Consider the following 20,265-nt stretch of genomic DNA (forward strand, 5'->3'; position numbering starts at 1 on the left):
AGCTCGTCTACGAGTTCACGCTGCTTCCCCTGGGGAGCTCGCCTATGTGGTCACGCTGCTTCCCCTGCCAGGTAAGTATCCCAAGAGGGCTGCAGGGGCTGTGCAATGGGGCTCAGTTCCTGATTAAACTGGGGAAGGGAAGTGAGCCCCATCGCTCAGTTCCCCTCCCCAGCACTGCGATCCATCGGGCTGGGGAAGGGAACTAAGACCAATCACTCAGTTCCCCTCCCCAGTGCTGCAATCCATTGGGTTGGGCGCTAGGTTCAGGCTGGGGAAGGGAACTCAGCCCAGCTGAGCTGAGTTTCCCTCCCCAGCGCTAGGAGCTGGACTGAGTTGCCTTCCCCAGCCTGGTCAATCGCAGCACTGGGGAGGGGAACTGAGTGATCGGGCTCAGTTCCCTTCCCCAGCCCGATCCTACCGCTGGGGAGGGAAACTCAGGTGCATTGTTCAAAACTCAAAATGTTTTGAAACTTTGTTTCAACTGCCCTCGTATTGTTTCATGGCTGTTTCAAAGCCTTTTGTTTCATTTCCATTTTGCTGTTTCAAGCTCAAGATGAGTCAAAACAATGTTGAAATGAAACAACCGGTGAAATTTCACACCGTCCTACTGCTGAGTCATGTAGGTGCCAAAAAGCAATGTTTAGAACTGAGGGTGGCTATAGACATGGCTCATCAGTGGCAGTTGTATGTCTAAATCCTGTTATTGGCTTGGAAAATATGATTTGTGAATGAGGAAAAGAAGGAAATGCTCCAACAGACCTTCACAAAGATCAAAGAGAGTTTTGAATACTTCTCTCTGCTCTTGGGCAGATGCAAGAAAAGTAGCTCCAGTGTTCACTGAGACAAATCTGCCTCCTTTACAAGGTCCCCAATGATCTCACTCTATCCTTAACCCTGAGCCCTAAATATACTGTATAAAGAAGCCCTAAATGTACCACAGTGCTCCTTTATACAGTGTACCAAATGTCCTAGGGTCCTTCAGCAGACATGGTGCGTGACTGCAAAATTCAAGTGCTATAGGGTCAGTGTGTTTTACTACCTTCTTAAAGTCTATTTTGTCCATTCTTGTAACCAGAGCAGCCTTCTGACCTGGTTTTACCTTATTCTTTCACAACCTTCTGCCCTACTGGGCACCACAAACCAATGACAGACTGTCCGATAACACCATTCACAGGCCTGAAGGCTCCAGTTAGAATGCAGCCCAGCATGACACCAGAAAGAACTTTTATTTCCAGCATCTCTTTTATTGTGGAATTAAGTGTCTAGCAATGTAGCCAGTTCCTTCACAGAGGGCAGGTCTACACATGCAATTAATGCACCTAAATTCACTGTGCATAAAATTCAGGTGCATTAAAGTGCATCCCCACATGCATCTAAAAGTTCACCTAGCAAATTTGCTTCTGATGGGAGCAGTTCAGTCTAGGGCTGCTTCTGCCCTGCTCTGCCCCCCTGCAGCAGCCAAGGGAAGCTCCAGGCTCCCCCAGGTGCCAGCCCCGGGCTGATAAGGGACATAGGGGCTGGTCCTGTTCTCCACAAGGTGAGGGAGGGCTATTCCAACTGCTGAGCAGCTGCCTCCCAGCCACATGGAGACTGGGATGAGGCCCAATGTCCACATGGCAGGCAGGCAGCATCCAGCTGAGCCAGGACAGCTCTCCCTTCCCCCTGTGGCCCTCTGCTGCCTAAGCTGACCAGAAGCAATTGCTCCTGGTCAGTGAATACACGTACGCTTTGGCGCATTAGTTTAGTGCTCTGATTTCTGGTACCTGTATCTACAGGTACTAGAAGACAGTGTATTAAACTAATCTACTGCGCAGTAATCACTATGTATGTGTAGATGCTGATGCTTTATTGCATGTTAGATTAGTCCAATGCACAGTAAATGTCTCATTTAGACACACCAAGAGAGGACATTCGATCTTTTGCTTGCTTGTCAACTCTAGATCTCAAAGCACTTGCCCAACAGTCATTCATCTGACTTTAATAATAGGATGATCCCAGATTTGCAGATGGGCAAACTAAAGCACAGCTTGAGAGGCAAAGCAGTTTGCCCAAGATGCTAAACTTAGAGGTGGCCCTGCAGATGGGCAGGTTATAAATATATTGTGATAGTTGTTGTTATTATTTTGCCATTAACTCTTGTTTTCCATGTAGGAGGCAGTACAAGATTTGATCTCAGCCCTCAGAACAGACGCAGGAGTGGTGATCCCAGCAATCCTTTCCTTGAAGCCAGAAGCCCAGGTGCTGATCACTGAGTGGCTTCTTGAGTACTGCCGGCGTGCATTAACAGATCTTCCGAAGGAGCAGACCCTCAAGGACCTTATTGTGATTGGGGGTTCATTAATTAAAATTAAGAAGGAAGACTCAAGATGTCACATTTTGTATACAGACATTTTGATGGCAGATGGTAAGTTCTCTTCCTTGAATACAACAACCTAACTGTAACAGCGCTGTTTCTAACAACCTGGCTAGGGACAGAAGTGACACATAAACTGGTTTAAGTGATTGGAAACTGGTTTAAACCTGTTACAGAACAGAAGTTCAGTGCACATAAACTGCTTTCAAAATGGCCAAAACCAGTTTAAAATAACCCTGGTTGGATGTATCAGACTTAACTGGTTTAGGTCACTCTGGTTTATGGAATTTCTGTCCTAGATTCCGTTCTGGTTCAAGCTAACGCACAGTCCTCCAGCATCCCGGGATGCTTTTAAGCCCTGGGCTATGCTGTCTGCTCCAGTGGAGCAGGCACTACCTTGCCCTTTGCTCCTTAGCCTGCTTCCAGCCTGCCTCCATAAACCCATAGGGACAGCGGGTGGGAGAGCCAAAAGGTAACAGACCCCCCAAACCACCCTATCCAGGGTCTACACAACATGTGGGGAGAGGGAAAGCCTCGGTGGCAGGGAGTTTTCAACCCTCAGCTGTCCTCCCCCCTCGCCCTTCCTATCTGCTGATTGCTTCAGCAACTGCCACAGGAGGGAGGGAGGAGTGCTCCTGGCCAGGTCCCTGCCCATGCAGCCCAGCATGGGGGCACCAGGGAGCCCCCACCTTGGGGGGCTTCCCCTAACCGCAACCCAGGGTTCGCCAGCTTGGGGCAGCCCCAGGGAGCCGAGGGGAATCCTTCCCCTCCTGGCCCCCAGAGCTGCTTGCCTTAGCCCCTGTGAGCCTCAGGGAGCAGAAGGAAATCCCCTTGCCCCTTCAAAGCTGGTTTTGCCTCAGCTGCTGTGAGCCTGAGGCAAAAGAGTTGCAGGGGAGCACAAGAATTTCCCTCCACTCCCTGAAGCTGTCCTGGGCTATCCCAGAGACTCATAGCAGCTGAGGCAAGCAACTCTGGGGTTCAGGAGGGGAAGGATTCCCCTCAGCGCTCTGGGGCTACCCGGAGCCTGGGCTGGGGTGGGGAGGCAGGAGCTCCCTGGTGCCCCCACGCTGGGCTACACGGGCAGGCATCGAGCCACGAGGACATCTCCTCCCTCCTTCCTGGGGCAGTGGCTGAAGCAATCAGCAGCTCAGAAGGTAAAGGGGCAGGGTGGGAATCCCCCTGAGCTCCCCAGGGCCATCTGGGCAGGGGAAACCAGGCTGGGGCAAACCTTCTGCGGGGGAGGCTCCCCCAAGGTGGGCCAGCACCTGGACAGGGGGCTCTTTAACCCCCTGTGGGGGGACACAGAGGAGTTGGGGACCCTTGACTGGGCTGGCAGTGGCCAGCAGGCTGGGAAACATGCTCCAGCATCCCCTGCCTACTGGCCTGGGTCAGTACAGGCCTCACCCTGCCTTTCTTAATTGAAAACTGATAGTCAGCTCAGTTGGTTATCAGTTCAACCTATGTAACTTAGAGGACACTGCCTAGATTGAATTGATTCTGCCTCAGGCTTTTTCATTGTCTGTACTTAGCCCCAACAACATACAGCACTGTACTCCGAAGTGATTTAAAAACCATGCGTGCAGAGATCGTGCCACATGCTGCAGGAATGTAAGCACTTATACGGTTGAAAGTCATAAACGTCACGCAGCCACAGTTTAGACAAGGAACTTAAGGCTGTTTCATTCATGTGCTATTACAGGTGAATTTAAGGATGGGTATGGCAATTAAGCCAACTAGAATGGAGCCAAACATGAAGCCTCCTTTCTCCCCTGCTCTTGGCTTCATCTCTTCCAGGAGACAGGTTTGGGAGGAGGCTCTGTGCCCAGCATTACCGAGCAAAGCCACTTTCATTGCCAAAACAACATCTGCTACAGCTCATAAACAGTTCATCTTTGGAGGTCTTCTGTGCCAGCTACTCAGTAGACCCTATCAGATCTATTACTATAGTAAAACCAGTGACAGCGCCATGGTTCAGCCTGAATTGAGATTTGCACTTAGTGTAGGAGTTACTTAGTGCCAGCATTGTTTTTAGCAATATACATCATGAGACATGGCTCCCATCCAAGGATTTTCCAATCCAAAGGTTTTAGACTTGACAAGATTAAAGTGGTTGCAGGTGAAATGGTAGAAAAAGACACATTTTTGCTACTGCTGAAAATATAGAGGTTTTCCCTTGGAAAGTGCTTAAAAGATTGAGTAATGTTGCAGTGATATAGCCATGATGGTCCAGGAATTACGGGAGAGGCAAGGATGTTTGTGGATGATATCTTTTATTGGACCATCTGCATGGGTGGGATAAACTTAGACAAGCCTTCAAATGCAAGGTATTCTTCAATCAGGCAATGCACGGCAATTCAAGCTTTCAGTGCAAGGCGTTCTTCACAGAAAACTGAGGACAATCAGACTTAGTTACAAATACTTTCTCAGTTAGTGGTTCCATAGTAATCAATTAATGTACAATAGATCTCTAAAGTCTAAAAGCTAAAACATGCTCTTGATTAAAGGCAAATGGTCTTAGAGTTAAGTGGAGCATTTTAGATGTGGCATTGATACAATAGACAGAGGCTTGCTTGGTGTCTCTTTCTGGACATGGCATATATCATTTAGTCATCATATTGGTATTATCCCACAGGGAGGTGTGAAGAGGCCCTTGCTCATCTCCAGAAGGCATTTGGCCAGACTGTTACTGATGAATCTGCCAATGCACGGCTCACCATGCTGCAGCTGAAGAGAAGGACCATACCACGGGCAGCTCATACTTTGAGTGTCTTAGCTCAGAAAGACCACAGGGACCTGGGATTCCTCTTGAGGCTTTTAGAGCCCAAGCAGCGACAGTCTCTCTCTCAGGTATAAGTTTCTCTGATTCCTCCTCTAAGTCCATCATGCATCCCTCAGCTTTGAAAGCTGTTGCAGCCTGCCAGCAGTGTGGGTACCCAATGAGGGAAAAAAGAAGCGATTAAATTAGGTTACATAAACATTTCTTACTTAATAAGGACAGAGCTTCATGGTTTGCAGAACAAGCAGAAGAGTAGGAGGATCTTAAATAACAGGAGCATGAACTGCTTTCTTCTTCTGATCTTGATTCTGAAAGGTAGGACTGGGGCTGGGTTTGAGCTTGAGCATGGCTTTCAGTGAAGGGACCCTGATTTGATCTCTGCTGATTCCCCAGAACCAGCTCTTGCACCACTTACAAGAATGCCTTGGCCTTTCTCCTTCCAGTGTTGACTTGCCTATGTCCTGCTAACTCAGAAGCTAAGTGACTGAGAACCAGGCTGGTCAAAGGAACATACAGGCAAATGGATAGATAAATATTTAACAAGACATCAGGTGGGCCATCATTTAGTACTGGAATGACAGAAATAGAGCTACGCAAAGGAATCATTTTTGGTTTCATTGGCTGAATCAAGAAAAGTTAATCTTTTCAGGTCTACCCCCCCCAAAAAAATACTTGGTCTTGCCAAATTCCTGCCAAAATAAAAACTAAGGAAAGGCTGAGGAGAGGCTGAGGGAACTGGGGAGAAGAGTCCGGAGAAGAGAAGACTGAGGGGGAATTTAATAGCAGCCTTCAACTACCCAAAGCGGGGTTCAAAGAGGATGGAGCTGGACTGTTCTCAGTGATGGCAGATGACAGAACAAGGTGGAATAGTCTCAAGTTGCAGCAAAGGAAGTTTAGGTTAGATATTAGGAAGAACTTTTTCACTAGGAGGGAGTAAAACACTGGAACAGACTACCCAGAGAGGTGGTGAAACATCCATCTTTGGAGCTTTTAAGATCTGGCTAGACAAAGCCTTGGCTGGGATGATCTAGTTGGGGCTGGTCCTGCTTTGAGCAGGGGGTTGGACTAAATGACCTCCTCAGGTCCCTTCCAACCCTCATTTTTTATGATTCTATGAAAAATGGCTTCAGTATAATTGAATATTTCATTCCAATTAAAGTTTTCTTTAACTTTAGAAAATCAAATGTAGGAAAACTGCTAATGCTGAAACATTGTTTTGAAACAAAGCATTGAGATTTTTCAATGCTGAAAATGCTAATTTGCAATGATTTGACTTTACTTTGAAAAATAAAATTCAGTCCAAACAGGTTTGTAAGTTGGACACAAATTCACAAATTCCGTCAGTTCACCCAAATATGCATTTTCCACTGTAAATAAGTTTCACCTGAAAAATTTTGCTGGGCTCAAGAGTAGCTCCAGTGATAAACCAGAACAAGGTCAGCTTGATGATGAGCAGTTTTAAACATTCACTCAAGCATCTGCAGTTTTGATTGCCTAGAAACTGTGTTTTCTGAGAATCAGTTTGCTTCCTTTTATTCAATTTGTGGATTGTGCATGCCCTGGTGGGAAGCTATATTGTTATGCTTCGTCCCATATTATAAAGCAAATGAACAGCGTGCTGATATGCTAAATGCAATTTTGGAGGAGTACTTTGGTATGTATTTGAGAGAGACAGCGGGAGGACATAAGTAAACAAGTATTAATTTACCAGTCCCTAGACATACTCCATTACAGTGAAAAGAGCCCCTCTTCTCTGGATAATGTAGAAAGTTCACTCAAATGGCAGAACAGTTAGATTTTAGAGCCAATTTGCAAACATTGACTCTATAGAGGAGATAAAGGTACAGTCAAATGTGTTTCTGTGGAGGCCCTAGGGGAGGTGTCTATAAATGAAGACAAGGTTTCCAGCTGAATTTCAGAGCAGCCACATCACACTGTATAGGAGGCTCGGCACTGATTTGAAACACAGGGTTCCTTTTCTCTTTCCTTTCTTTTATTTTCTTACCTTTTCTTTTCTTTTCTTGTTGATAAGAAATATGTATAATAGTGCTGAAACTACACTAACATTTTGGAAACTCATTGGGGCAACAGATTAGTGGAATCCTCTAAAGCAGGAGGGGGAGCATGTGTCCATCTTTTGTTAGCAGCTTTGGAAAAAGGGCCAGGACAAAAACTACGTACTGAGGGCTGATTTAATATGAAACATTTCTCCCGCATATCAGAGATTGAGTGCCTGGGCTGCTTTAAAAAAAAAAAAAAAAAAAAGTGTGGCGGGGGGACTCAATAGGAGCATTAAAAATAAAAGCCTCTTTAATTTTTTTCTAATCTCAGGCATTGTGCACATTTCGACTGCAGACACTTTGAGGTCTCTTCGGAGAGCACTTGTCTTATCTGCAAAAGGTTTCCTAGCTTTGATTATTTCATGAGAGATTAGCCTGTGATGTAAACTCCCCATGAATGCTGCAGTGTTTTAAATTCAGAACCACAATGAAAGCTGTAGTGTGAGCCCTGCTTTGATTTTCAGGGATTTGGGGGAAGTTGTTATCAAGGTAGCTCCACTCATTACTTTCAGTAGAAAGGAGGCAGCAAACATTTTTTTTTCATTTCAGACTGGGGGGTGGGGGAGGCTTACCTGTAAATCTTTGTTTGGCTTACAAGTTTATTTAAGGGCATGTGTGTGTGTGAAAGACAACTCTTGATACAATCACAGAAGCTGGACAACCGGATACCTTTTGCACTAAAAATAAGGAAAAAAGGACCTCAGAGTCTTTTGCAAAGATTAATTGAGCAATCCAAATGCAACTGCTGGTGAGGGTGGCTTTCTTTTCACCTCCAATTCACAAACTGGAAAACTGAGACTCAGTTCAGTGACTTACCCCAGGCAGCCAGCAACAGAGCTGGAAATAGAGATCAGCCAGCACAGCTCTCAGCATCTGCTCGAGCCACTAAATGCAAAACACTGCTATCACCTTGTTTTTGAAGTGTTTGTAGATGAAAGGTGATATAGAAATGTGCCGTCATTATCCTGGTACCTGGACTGAAAAGTTAAACCTAAATTTACAGCTGACTATCTGAATGGAAAAAACTAGAGGAAGGCCATCTCAGGGATATATGCAAGAGGTTTTTTTCAATTAATAAGCAAAGTAATTACAAGTAATGAATGTGTCCTACTCTGAAAGATATTTGCTCTCCAAAGCAATCCTTATACTATGGAACCCACAAATGGCTGGAAGGTCATTTTGGGCCTAGCAATCCAAAAGATGTATTTGATTCCAGAAGCCCAGGGGAAGGTAGTTTGTCTGTAACCGATTCAGCTTTAACCATGTACTTTCTGAGTCAGAGGTTAAAGTGTCATTCCTCAGCACCAGTTCACGTATCCAAAAATGCAGCTTCTGATTTGGCAGTCAGGTGACATGCCCAACTGCATCTTTGAAGAAACTGTTTCAGAGCCCAAATCATCCCTGGTGTGAGCGGTGCAATCCCACCCGTCTCAATTTGGTCCTTATAGGGATACAGCAAGCTGATCGTCCACATGTTACTATTACTGAGAGCTGGCTAAAAGAGCAGTGCCAGTTGTCTGGAAAAAATGAAGATTGTACTTTTCAAAGCATCTAGATCAGTAGTCAGCAACCAGTAGATCGCGACAGACTGGTCGATCGTGGAGCTTCTGACAATTGATCTCAGTCTGTGGGGGCTGAGCACATGTGTGCATGCGCACACGCATACCCCCCTACCCAGCAGGTCAGTTTATGAGGCAGATCGAGGCCCCCGTGGTGAGGGAGGGAGTAGGGCAGAGGCAGGGGCAGGGGCAAGTGGGGCCCTGGCCGGGCTGGGTGATGGGACAATTGGAGCTCGGGCGGCTCATCCAGTGGTGCGGGGGATCTCCTGCCACAGTGCGCACCCCGGCGGAGGCCCAGGTCGCACATGCCCCCCAGATCTGTGCACAGGGCAAAGGCAACTGCTGCTGCATGCTGGTCTCTGAGCCCCAAGCTCCACTGCAGCTGCCCCAGGAGAGGCGTGACGCCATGTGTGTCCCGCTGCCGGGCGGGCAGAGGGCGCGTGGCTCAGGTAGATCCTGGATTGCACATTAATTCAAAGAGTGAGCTTGTGCTTAAAAAGGTTGGAGACCACTGATCTAGATAATTTAGACACAGACCTTTCACTGAATTGCAGGGAAAATATGACAAATTCCCCCAAACTGCCTTGAGAATCTCACCAAAGCCCTTCATGTGAAGTTGGAGAACCAGGTCTCATCTGCTCACAGTCTGCTGTCATCCTAATTTTCAAACATTTAAACACAATCAAGCTTGGGCTGGTGATCAGGAAAGAGAGGTGTTCTCCAAGTATAAAGCTGCTGGCTGGCTTTCCACATTGATTTCATACAGCTTCTTCCTGTAGGTCTTTTATTTGCATGTCTTTGTTCAGAAGCAGATGTGCAACTGGGCTGCTAATTAGTGTCTCTATACTGTACATTGAAATAGGTCCTGTGCAATCCCTTTAAAGCAGCTTGCAATATCACAATCACCACATTTACTCCAGTCCTAGTGGAACTAGGACTATATAATGTAGTTCTCACAGGCACCCCTTGTGACTTTGGTTGAAGGGAGCAATCTGTAATTTCCTGTACCTTGGCTGGTTTACATCTGGCTGTGTCAGGGTACCCACTTTCCATCTGAATGAGTTGAAGAAGCACTTCCATTTAAGAAGCACTGCTGCTATGCCCTGGTATTGGGATTGAAAGTTACCCTCATTTCTATAAGACGGAGTTCAACAAAAGACTAGTTAGTGGGAACTGGAGGTGTCTGAGACAGTTACCAAAAATGTGCAGATTTGCTCTGCTGTGAAGGAAAGGCTTGTATTTAGACAGCTGAAGATGTCTCTTTGAAATGCACAAGCATAATAATGTATTCCATGGTATATTCCATTTTTGGACAAGGTAAGCTTGCGATACCAGGAATGCTCTTGTGTTCAGATGCTTCCAAATAACACTTTCCCTGTTCTCTCTCTATTTGCCTGTTAAAAAGTTGACGGCTAAGAAAAATCAACATTATTGAGTAGTTGCTTTGAAAAATATCTGTGCGCACAAATTACATTGGGTGGCCTTCAAATCTTTAGACAAACAGGTTTGACATATTTGCAAATAAGCTGCTTTACGTTTTTGAGACCCAGACCTGCTGAAGTCCATAGTACCCTACTGACGCATAGCAGCTGACCTCACCCAGAGTCATACATCTCTAGATGTTGGAGCTGGATCTCAGAGTTGGTGAGGAGGAGCATATAGAGAAGTCCACATTCCTAATCTCTCAGTGATTGGGCTTGGATTGCTCCTAGACTGTTAGCAGTTGATACGTTTCATATTGCTGAAAGGAAGTATTTTGGATATGATGTCTCCAGCTGACCTATTTCACCCTTATAGTTGGCTTCATTAAGTAACAACTTTCTGTGCTCCGGTTCAGTGGAAAGCTAGTCACTGTAATGCCCATTCTGCAATCTGTGAGACATGAGATGATGGGTCTCAGCCCAGTTCCTTGTTAAGTGAGGTCCCTGCAACTGAAAACCACCATCCCAACTGACAGTGTCCTCAGAAAAAAAAAGCCAGACACCGAGGGTAAACAGCGAGAAGTTTATACACTGCTTCAGGCTTATAAAAGCCTCCCAGTAGGCCCATTATAAAGTTGAATCTCCCTTTGGGTATATGCCAAAAACAAATTATCTTCCTAATCTAGAACAGAGCCTTTCTTGGACAACATTTGATGTGAGGGAATCTTGTTTGTTTTATATTGTACTGTGGATGTATCAAACACCATTCTCCATCAGCTATTGATCTACAGCCTTTCACCAGCACTGGGATTTACCCCAAGCAATAAAAGAAAATGCTTACATCATTAAACAGTGTGAGCTGTATAGGAAAGATGTATGTGTGTGTGGGCAAAAGACCCCACCCCAAAATAGGCTGAGAAGAAAGTCTGAACTACTAGTGCATGGGCCTGGAAGAAGCCAAGGTTGTTGGCTTTTGGGTCACGGGGGCCAACTGACAAGTTTGGTTGATGCCGTGAGTGGAGAAATGATCTCTGGTCGTTTGTATTTAGGAAAGCAAGATTTTGTACATTCTTGTAAATCAGCAGAACTACATCAATTCCTAACTCCACCGATTTCTCTTCCTTAACTGCAGTGACCAACAAGACCTTTGGTTTTCACTAACTGCTCCGGCTAAAGGAGGTGATATGCAACTCCAAAGGATGGCGCTAGTAAAAACAGTTACCCAGAATTTATAGCCTCTGCTTGTGTAATTTGGTCGTGCCAGAGATGGAGATGGTTGGAGACGGTCTTGTTTATAACTTAAGTATTCACTCTGCTACAGCATGTGAAAGCACCACTTCATTTATTAGCAGTAAAGAGCAATAATGAGAAATCCATTAGAGGCACATAGTTCTAATGGAGTTGTCCTTGTTGACCTTTCTAACCCTAACAAATTATGTGGCTTTTCAGCCTTCTAAATTATGGTGTTGTTGTTGTTGTTTTCCTTTTTGACAAGGTCTGGTAACTCACTTGCATTCCAGATTAATAATTAGCAAAGCCAGCACATGGCTAATTTTTCCTGCAGTCTGAAGACTCTCTGAATCTTTATTTTCAGTGGAGACCCATCTCTGCTACTAACACATGCAAATATTTACAAGCAGTTCCACCTTTGTGTTCTCATCATGGCAACTTGAGAAATATTTGACAGGTTTTGCATCAGTTATTGTCCTGTTGCCAGCTAAATATTTTTCTTTTTTAAATGAGCTGATAGAACTGGGGACACCATGAGCATTTAATTAAGAGTTACACATCCAGGAAGGAAAATCTTAATTTGTTTTATGCAAGCCACTGGAGAATGGATGAAAAGGCACAATCCAAACAGCTCTTGAAAAACACGTTTGTTCACTTCCATGCGGCAACCACCTCTAAAGCAACTCTGTAGGCACATGTGGTGCGGTGATGTTTCCATAGCTCTGTAATTTGTACATTAAGGAGATTTGCAACATGCAAATCTAAAAGTGTAACTGGGGAGTTAGGAGTTGGCGTCTTCCTGTCTTGTGCCTTAGCACCAGTGACAGGGATCCTGCAGATCAGCCTTTTCATTCCCTTACACCTGTACAACCCCTTTACCCTGCCTTTTATTAGACTGCACAGTATATCAGCTGGTTCATAATAACTTTTCTTTTTCCTTCTACAAACAGTTGCTTTGCTGTTATTTCTCTAGTTCATTTTTAAAGACATACTTGCCAGTTTTCTCTGTCCATAGGCTTCAGCCCAAGAAGGAAATGCACTGATGAAGACCCAGCAGTATGAGAAGGCTCTGGGTTACTACTCCCTGGCTATTTTGACAAGCAACAGTCATCCAAGGTATCTTCGGCAGCGTGCAGCATGTCTGATGCAACTGAAGGAATATGGCAAAGCCTTGCAGGACATGGACCAAGTAATCCAGAAACATGAGTCTAATAGCCTAAAAACTCGAGTTGAGGACCACTGCTCAAAGGGGCACCTGCTCTTGTTAACTTCAGAGGAGGAAGCAGCAGTTCAACAGTACATTGAGGCATTGCAGTTGGGACAGTCCCTGGCCTTGCGCAGCATCACAAATGGCCCCGGAAGGGAAACTTTAGCCAAAGCTTTTCATCGGATTGCGCAGCATCATTTAGAAAGGCACCATTATGCAGGAGCCTGGAAAACCACAGCTTATGGGCTCCTAATTGATAAAGATGACACTGAACTTAAGAAACTAAAAACAAGAATTAAACGAGAGGATTCAGGCTGTAGTGTTCATTAATTTACTTGGTTTTGCCTAATGGCTCTGCTATTATTTTTGTTCATCAGCTGTGAGAATAAGGGAAATGGTTAAAAGTTCATGAAGTGTTGTGAGATCCAAATATGTCCCAGGTGTCTTTTATGTATACTCTGTGAATTTTATGTTACAGTATGGATTTGGTACTTTGTACAGCAAAAGCAAATGATTCAGTAGCAGAGAGAATAAATGTTCTAGCAAAACTGACCAAACAATCTACATACAGGAAACAGACTAAGAAGTGGAAGCTGCAATATTCAGTATTCTTTTAAATTATTATGGGCGCATTTATTAAAATGCAACCTTCTCTTAATAAGCATCTATTTTCTCTGGATAACCTGAAAATTAATTCTGGCTAACTATATTTCCTTCTGTCAGAACAAACTGTAAATGACTGTGCAAAGTTTGTGAATAATTACACTGCTGACTGATGTGTTTGTTTGTTGAGATTTACCATTAACTGGATATATCAAGAGCTCCCATGCACTGAGAGCCAAATAGGGAGGTTGCGCCGAATCATTAGGACTGGCCCATGACTGGCAAGGCACTTGATTTTTAGGTAGCATTGTATGGTAGGCTATCCCACAAGAAACACATGGGCTGTGTCTACACATCGCTCTATGGCAATGTTACCATGCTGTGCTTTAGTACTTCTTTTTGATAGTACTAAAGCACGGCACAGTAACTGCCTGTACTGTGCCGTCCATGTGGTGCAGGTTAATTTTAGCCACTACTTTGCTATAGCAGAGCACTAAAATGGCAGAGCGTGCCACTATGGCGAAGTTGCTGCCAGTCACATGTAGACTCACATGATTGCTCCGTCACTGTAGTATGTCGTACAGAGACATAGCGCGTTGCTCTGGTGATGTAGGGTGTTGTGTAGACGCACCCATGAAATCTCCCCTTTTTCTATTGAATCCTATGGGATCTCGGTACTAATACACAGCAGACCGCAAAAGCTTTATACCAGTAGTTTTCAACCCAGGGTCTAGGGTTGAAATCTAGGGTTGGCTGTAGAGATGGTGGCCTCACCTAAAGGGGAAGTGCTGCTGGTGCTGTTGCTGCTCCAGCTCCCCGGCAAGGCCAGAGGCCACCTGAGCACCAGCAGCAAGCAGCCCAGTGCCCAGAGCAGGCAGAGCATGGCCAGGCAGACCCACCTCCTGCCGCTTCATATGGGACCTGGTGATACTACAGCCCTGTGGCCCTTCTGCTCACCTGGAGATATCAGTTTATAAACTGGAATAGGCACGTGCGTGTGCATGTGAGACAGAGGCAGAGCATACCAGTTTGGATGGAATTTCGACTGGGAAAACTGGCAGCATCCTGGGGTGCTCATGGAAAGCTTCATTTGGAATAATAAGAACTGTGCATATTTTTAGTGAAAGGTTAGGTCCTACAAAACTGATGGGAGGCCACCAACTAAAGTCTGGGGGGTATAGGGACATCTACTAACTCAATCTGTGCCCCAACTTTTCATCTTCGCAGCACATCTAATTTTGTGTAACAGTGTGGCTGAGTGAGGGTTTGACATGTTTATCTGTGGGGGATCCCTGGCTGACTCATTGCCTGTGCATGCAGGGGACTGTACCTCATGGCTTTTATCAAGAAGTTTCAACTCTGGGTTTCTCGAGTAAGAGAAAACAGCTTTGACAGATTTGAAACCCTTGACAGCTTTTCGGCTGAAAGTGGGTTGACACGATGAGAAAAGCTTTTCTCAGTGATGAGAAAAGCAAAATTGCAGAACGTTTGCTGGTGCTCAAATCTGTTTTGCCAGTACTTCCCCGAAATGGGCAATGAGAATGAGTGGATATGCAATCCATTTGGAGCAGACTGCAACTCAAGGTCCTGTCTAACAGCTAAAGAAGGTAGTATACCGAACGACAGCCAGCATAGCTTCATTGTGGGCAGGTCTTGTCTTACCAATCTCATCCTCTTCTATGACCAGGGAACTTGCCACCTGGATAAGAGAGGAGAGATCAACATAATATACCTAGACTTCCCAAAGGTCTCTGATCTGGTACACAGGTGACTGGTAGGGGGTGCACGTGCCCCCCGAAGGGCCGACACTGATGCTGCCCCTGACAGGGTCACCGCCAATCGGCGGCTTCTGCAGGTGCCCCCCAAGACTCAGGAGGCACCAGTCACTCAGGATCTGGTAGCCCATGATGTTCTCATGGGAAAATTGGAGGATTGCAGGCTTAACTGCTCGACAGTCAGGTGGGTAGGAAGCGGGTTGCAGGGCAGGACCCAGAGAGTCCTGATGAACAGATCTGTGTCGTCTTGGTGAGAAGTGGCCAGTGGTGTCCCTCAGAGGGTCAGTGCTTGGTCCAGTGCTTTTTAACATCTTTATCAATAATTTGGATGTGGGGATAAAGAGCTCACTGGCCAAGTTCACGGACAACACCAAAGTATGGGGAAGTGTGCTCACACTTGAAGATAGGCTACAGATACAGGCTGGCAAGTTGGGCAGATTGGAAGCAGATGAAGTTTAACAATGAAAAGTATCAAGTGCTCCACCTAGGGATGAACAATCTCCAACATACTTACAGGCTCGGTGGCACCATACTGACTATCACCATGACTGAAAGGGACCTAGGGTTAATAACAGACCATAGTATGAACATGAGCCATCAGTGTGATGCTGTAGCCAGCAGGGCAAACAATACTCTGGCATGCATCAACCGATACATCTCAAGCAAAAGCAAGAAAGTCATGAACAACTGGTGCCTCCCACGACTAGGGAGGCACCATGGCAGTGAACAGTGAAAGGGGACCACCCGCAGCCACCCCTGGCAGTGTCCTGTGGTGGGTTGGGGGGAGGCAGCAAGTAGGGACCACCCACAGCCACTGGCAGCTGTGTCGGTGGTGGGGGAGCGGGGGGGGGCGGTGAACTCCCACAGAAGCCGGTGGTGGCCAATCTTGGGGGGAGGATACGTGCCCTCTTGTGCCCCCTCCCCGTGCATCACCTATGAAGCAAGTGATTCTTCCACTTCACTCAGCACTGGTGAGACCGCAGCTGGAGTACTGCATCCAGTTCTAGGCGCCACACTTCAACGAGGACGTGGGAAAGCTTGTGAGAATCCAGGGAAGAGCCACCCGTATGATCAGAGACTTGCATGGCAAGCCATACAAGGAAAGGCTGAGGGACTTGGGCCTCTTCAGCCTAAAAAAGAGAAGGCTGAGAGGGGACTCGGTAGCAGCTTACCGCTGTATCAGGGGACTACATCAAGGGCTGGGCAAACAACTGTTCACCAGGGCACCCTTAGGGAAAACCAGGAGTAATGGCCACAAATTCCAGGAAGACCATTTAAGGCTTAACACTAGGGAAAACTTCTTCACAGTCAGGGTGTTCAAACTGTGCAATAAGCTCCCTCCAGAAGTGATGCAGATATGGTTGGGGATGATCCTGCTTTGAGCAGGGGTTGGACTAAATGACCTCCTAAGGTCCCTTACAACCCTGATTTTCTATGATTCTGTGATCTAAGACTGAAACGTTCACAAATTGTATTATTGTTATTGTTGTTCTTATTTTTATTTTTAACACAAGTTTGACAGTAAGAGATTTCCAAAGGGCTCCACACCTCCATTTGAAACTTTTTTTAGGGATCCGCAAATGAAAAAAGGTTGACAATCACTGCTTTATACAGAAAACTGGTTAGAGGCTACAGAGAAAGGGCTGCTTTAAAAGGAATGGCTTAAAAGGGGCTGTAAACTCACTGACCCACAGGAAGGTCAGGGAGAGGGCCTGGATAGACAGGCCTATATTTGAGATCATTATCCTTATTCAGAACTGCTACTGTGGTGTTGCCTAGAGCAAAGCAAGAGCCAACTTGCCCTCGGTGCTCTGCAAACATATATCAAATAGCAGTCCCTGCTCCAAGGAGCTCACTAACCGTAAGACAAGACCCAAGAAACCAAGAAGACATTCACGAAATTCCTGATATCCAGCAGGTGTTAGCAGCACTATCATAGTATTGCTTTATGCTATGTTCCATGGAGAAAATACTGGAAAGTCCCACCACTATGGAGTAACCCTAGAGTGAGTAGATACCATATTGCAGAGAACACGGCACTGGCTACAGGGTGAAACAGTAGCATAACTAGGCATAGGTGATCAGGATGCCAACCCCAAGCACCATCTTAAAGGGGGGTGCAAGTGAGGACCTCACCATCACTGCCACCAAGGGGACAAAAATTCCTAATTATGCCTCTAGGATGGAAGTACCATTCTGGTTGTCATTCCCCTCCCTCTGTCATGTTGCATTATCATTTAGACACGTGCCAAGGTGGTGCAAAGTCCAATCTTGGAACATTACACATGCAGTCTACAGATACGAGTGCACTGGACAATGTTGCACTGTGTCCAGAACAGCAGCTGTTTACATTCATTTTGCCCTGGTTTAACCAAACCTCCAGGGAACCTGTTTACAAGGCCTTTTCCATCTCTAGTACTACTGACTCCATGAAATGTGACAACATAATTATGGAGGAGAGTAAAAACTGCTGTTGTCAACAAAGTTTAAAGCAATGCTGGGAAACAAGGGCTGCATCCCTACTTTGATTTCTATTAAAAGGGAACTGAAAAAAATCCATCCTTTTTTCAGATATATTACCCTGTTCTCTGAAGACCAGTAATCTCAAATAAAACTTCCTTCCCTGCCCACTCAATCAACCAGCAAACATGGAACCGTAACCTTAGACTTCTTACATAACTGTTTGTTCTACCCTGAGAGTGCAGGTGGGGTGAGTTTGTGTTTCTGCCCCTTTCAAGGTCAAGAACGTTTAATCTGTTTTTAACACTGGGGACACTGATGAGTAATTATTTCTCCTGATTGCCATTGAAAGCCATAGTACGGTTTCTTTCCAAGCATGAAATTATATTTTTAGACTCATGCTGGCTACCCTTGCAAACTAAAAGAAATAGCCTGGATGAGAATACTGATTTTTCTTCAGGAATCATAGACTGGTAAGAATTTTACTGTATGATATCCTCAGAAAGTTTTGTTCTTTATTGTTTCTGACTGACTAGACCAACCTGCCGTATAGACTTCCCATGTCAGCTTTTGTGTTGACATCTCTTCTTTTAGTTGCCGCTTCTGCTCTGAACAATCTGTGTCAGTTAGCTGAGAGCTTCTCTTTAGCAAATTTGCTCCCTTCTCACCATTTGCAGGGTTGATATACCTTCTTGTCCTTGTTCTCTGGCACTTGCAGTTTGCCACTTTTAAAGACAATATAAGAAAAAGAGAGCTGCCCCAAAGGCATTCATGAATAACAAAGGCATCTGGTCAAATCTAGAAAAGGCACGAGTGCCCAAATTGACCTTGTTTGGATTGACCTAATTCTGGAGAGACCAGGAGACTGATTCTCCGCTCACTTATGACTGGTACAAGTCAGTAGCAATAGCAGTGAGAATGATCCCCTACATCCCTAAGGCAGAAGAGAGCAGATTGCTCTCCATAGTCTATTTATGCCTTAGTCTCTTTGCTGAGAGCAGTGCTATCAGCTCTCTGAATGTTCTTGTGCATCTCCCAGGAATGGGTGTTTGCCTTAAGGCCCCAGTTTGTGGAGTTATCTGAATGCAGGAGAAGCCTATTAAGTTGCTAAGCCCCTCTGTGGGGAGGAAGCATGAAAACATGGAAGGGAATGGTGATGCAATATGACCCACGTTACCTATAAAGCCAATAGCAAGGCTGGTACAGAAGCCAGATGTCCTAACCCCCTGGACAGTGCTGCTAGAAGACCGTGCTGCTTCTAAGAGGCTCTTTTGGTATTTGTTAGTGGTGCTTTGTAATTAAATCCTGTGCCTTGAGCACATTTTTACTAGCCTTCAGGAGATTTCCTTTAAACATAGGGGCCAGATTCCATCCTGTAATGCTCTTCCCTGCCAGGTGCAGAGTTGTCCTGGGACAAGTCTGTTTTCAGGTTCCTATCACTATGGTTTTTTTAAGTGCTGTGAAGTCACATAGGAGCCTCTTCTCTACTATCTGTGGGCCACTCTCAGTAGGCCCTAACCATTATCATATATACATATATATCCATACACACACACACACAAATCTCCCCTCTCCTCTTTCTGTACCAATTAAATTATTGTGATCAAAGATCTTATCTCTTGGCCAGGCCTGAGCTTCTGATTATGGCATCTTTCTTCCAACTAATATATTTAGGCTATCAAATAGAACTTTTCTATCAGTCACAGCTAGAGGGGTTTGATTAATTACGACATATCATTATGAATGCTAAACAGCATTTCACGTCAACCCACTTAAATTCTGCATTTGCGGGGACTTGAGAGCAAGCAGAATCAGCTGATTTCTCTTCATTCTAGCAATTGTCTAGGCCATGTCTGCAGAGGCCACACATGTGGGCACATAAAATACACTCACATATGCACACTAGTCTATACTGTATTATGGCAGTCGCCACTAATATTGGATTCAAATCGGCTCAAAATTTCCATTTTTGATTCAGGTTCCAGAAAGGAAGTCTGCATTGAGATTCAAAGGCTTTTCAAGTCTCAGTAATTAACCTTTAGTGTAGTTTTGGTTATAGCTCTGGTTGGTGGTCAGGCCTTCATACTGACAAGCTTTGGGACCCATTCCAACTCCTTTTAAAGCCAGTGCAAGAGTCGCATCGACTCCAGTAGGACCATGACCATCAGGACCATCACTTGAGTTAGCAATGCTCAATGTGTCACAGCCTAACCCTAAAGTACTCAAACAATGGAATTGTGAGGAATGCCACATCTAAATGTGTGCTCAAGCCACAGTACTCTGCAGTCATATCTGGAGGAAGATGGAGATGAATTGCATTGTTTAATGTCAAGCCCTCTGCATGCAGGTCTCATATGAGCCCCCATGTCCAGTCCAAATCAAAGACTTAGAATTCCCTTTGTGGAAGTAGGATTTGTCCTTCTTTCTTCCAGCCCTGCCTCCCCAGTCAGCAGTAGCTATGCACCATGTACCAGCTGGCATTTAGCAGTAGATTGCCCCTTCCTCTTCCAGGCACTATGGGCAGTGTCACACATACAACTTAATACTTACTAAGTGCAGTTAAAATCCAAGCAGATGTACATTCAAGTAGTTCAGTCCATGTTAAATACCCTTGTGGCGTTGCAAAGTTGTTCCCTTTCATGAGAGGGTTATCTCCTAACACATACTAACTTTAATTTCATAGATTTCATAGACATTAGGGCTGGAAGGGACCTCGGGAGATCATCGAGTCCAGCCCCCTGCCCAAAGCTGGAGTCATAGGATCCCACCAAGATAAGCATCCAATTTACTCTTGAAGGTGTTCAATGTAGGTGCTTGAACC

The 20,265-nt window shown here is 45.3% G+C and overlaps 1 protein-coding gene across 1 annotated transcript in view; it reads left to right on the forward strand.

Moving 5' to 3' along the window:
* TTC34 (tetratricopeptide repeat domain 34) overlaps positions 1–13,382 on the forward strand; it is a 56,948-nt gene extending 43,566 nt beyond the window's left edge. Inside the window, exons 6-8 of the mRNA XM_019541259.1 lie at positions 2,152–2,404; positions 4,986–5,200; positions 12,415–13,382. Of these exons, the coding sequence (XP_019396804.1) occupies positions 2,152–2,404; positions 4,986–5,200; positions 12,415–12,936 (990 nt within the window). The 3' untranslated portion in view covers positions 12,937–13,382. The remainder of the gene's footprint in view (positions 1–2,151; positions 2,405–4,985; positions 5,201–12,414) is intronic.
* The last annotated feature ends 6,883 nt before the right edge of the window (positions 13,383–20,265 follow it).

The sequence above is a fragment of the Crocodylus porosus genome, unplaced genomic scaffold (genome assembly GCF_001723895.1).
Source record: "Crocodylus porosus isolate Cpor-Errol unplaced genomic scaffold, CroPor_comp1, whole genome shotgun sequence".
NCBI lineage: Eukaryota > Metazoa > Chordata > Crocodylia > Crocodylidae > Crocodylus > Crocodylus porosus.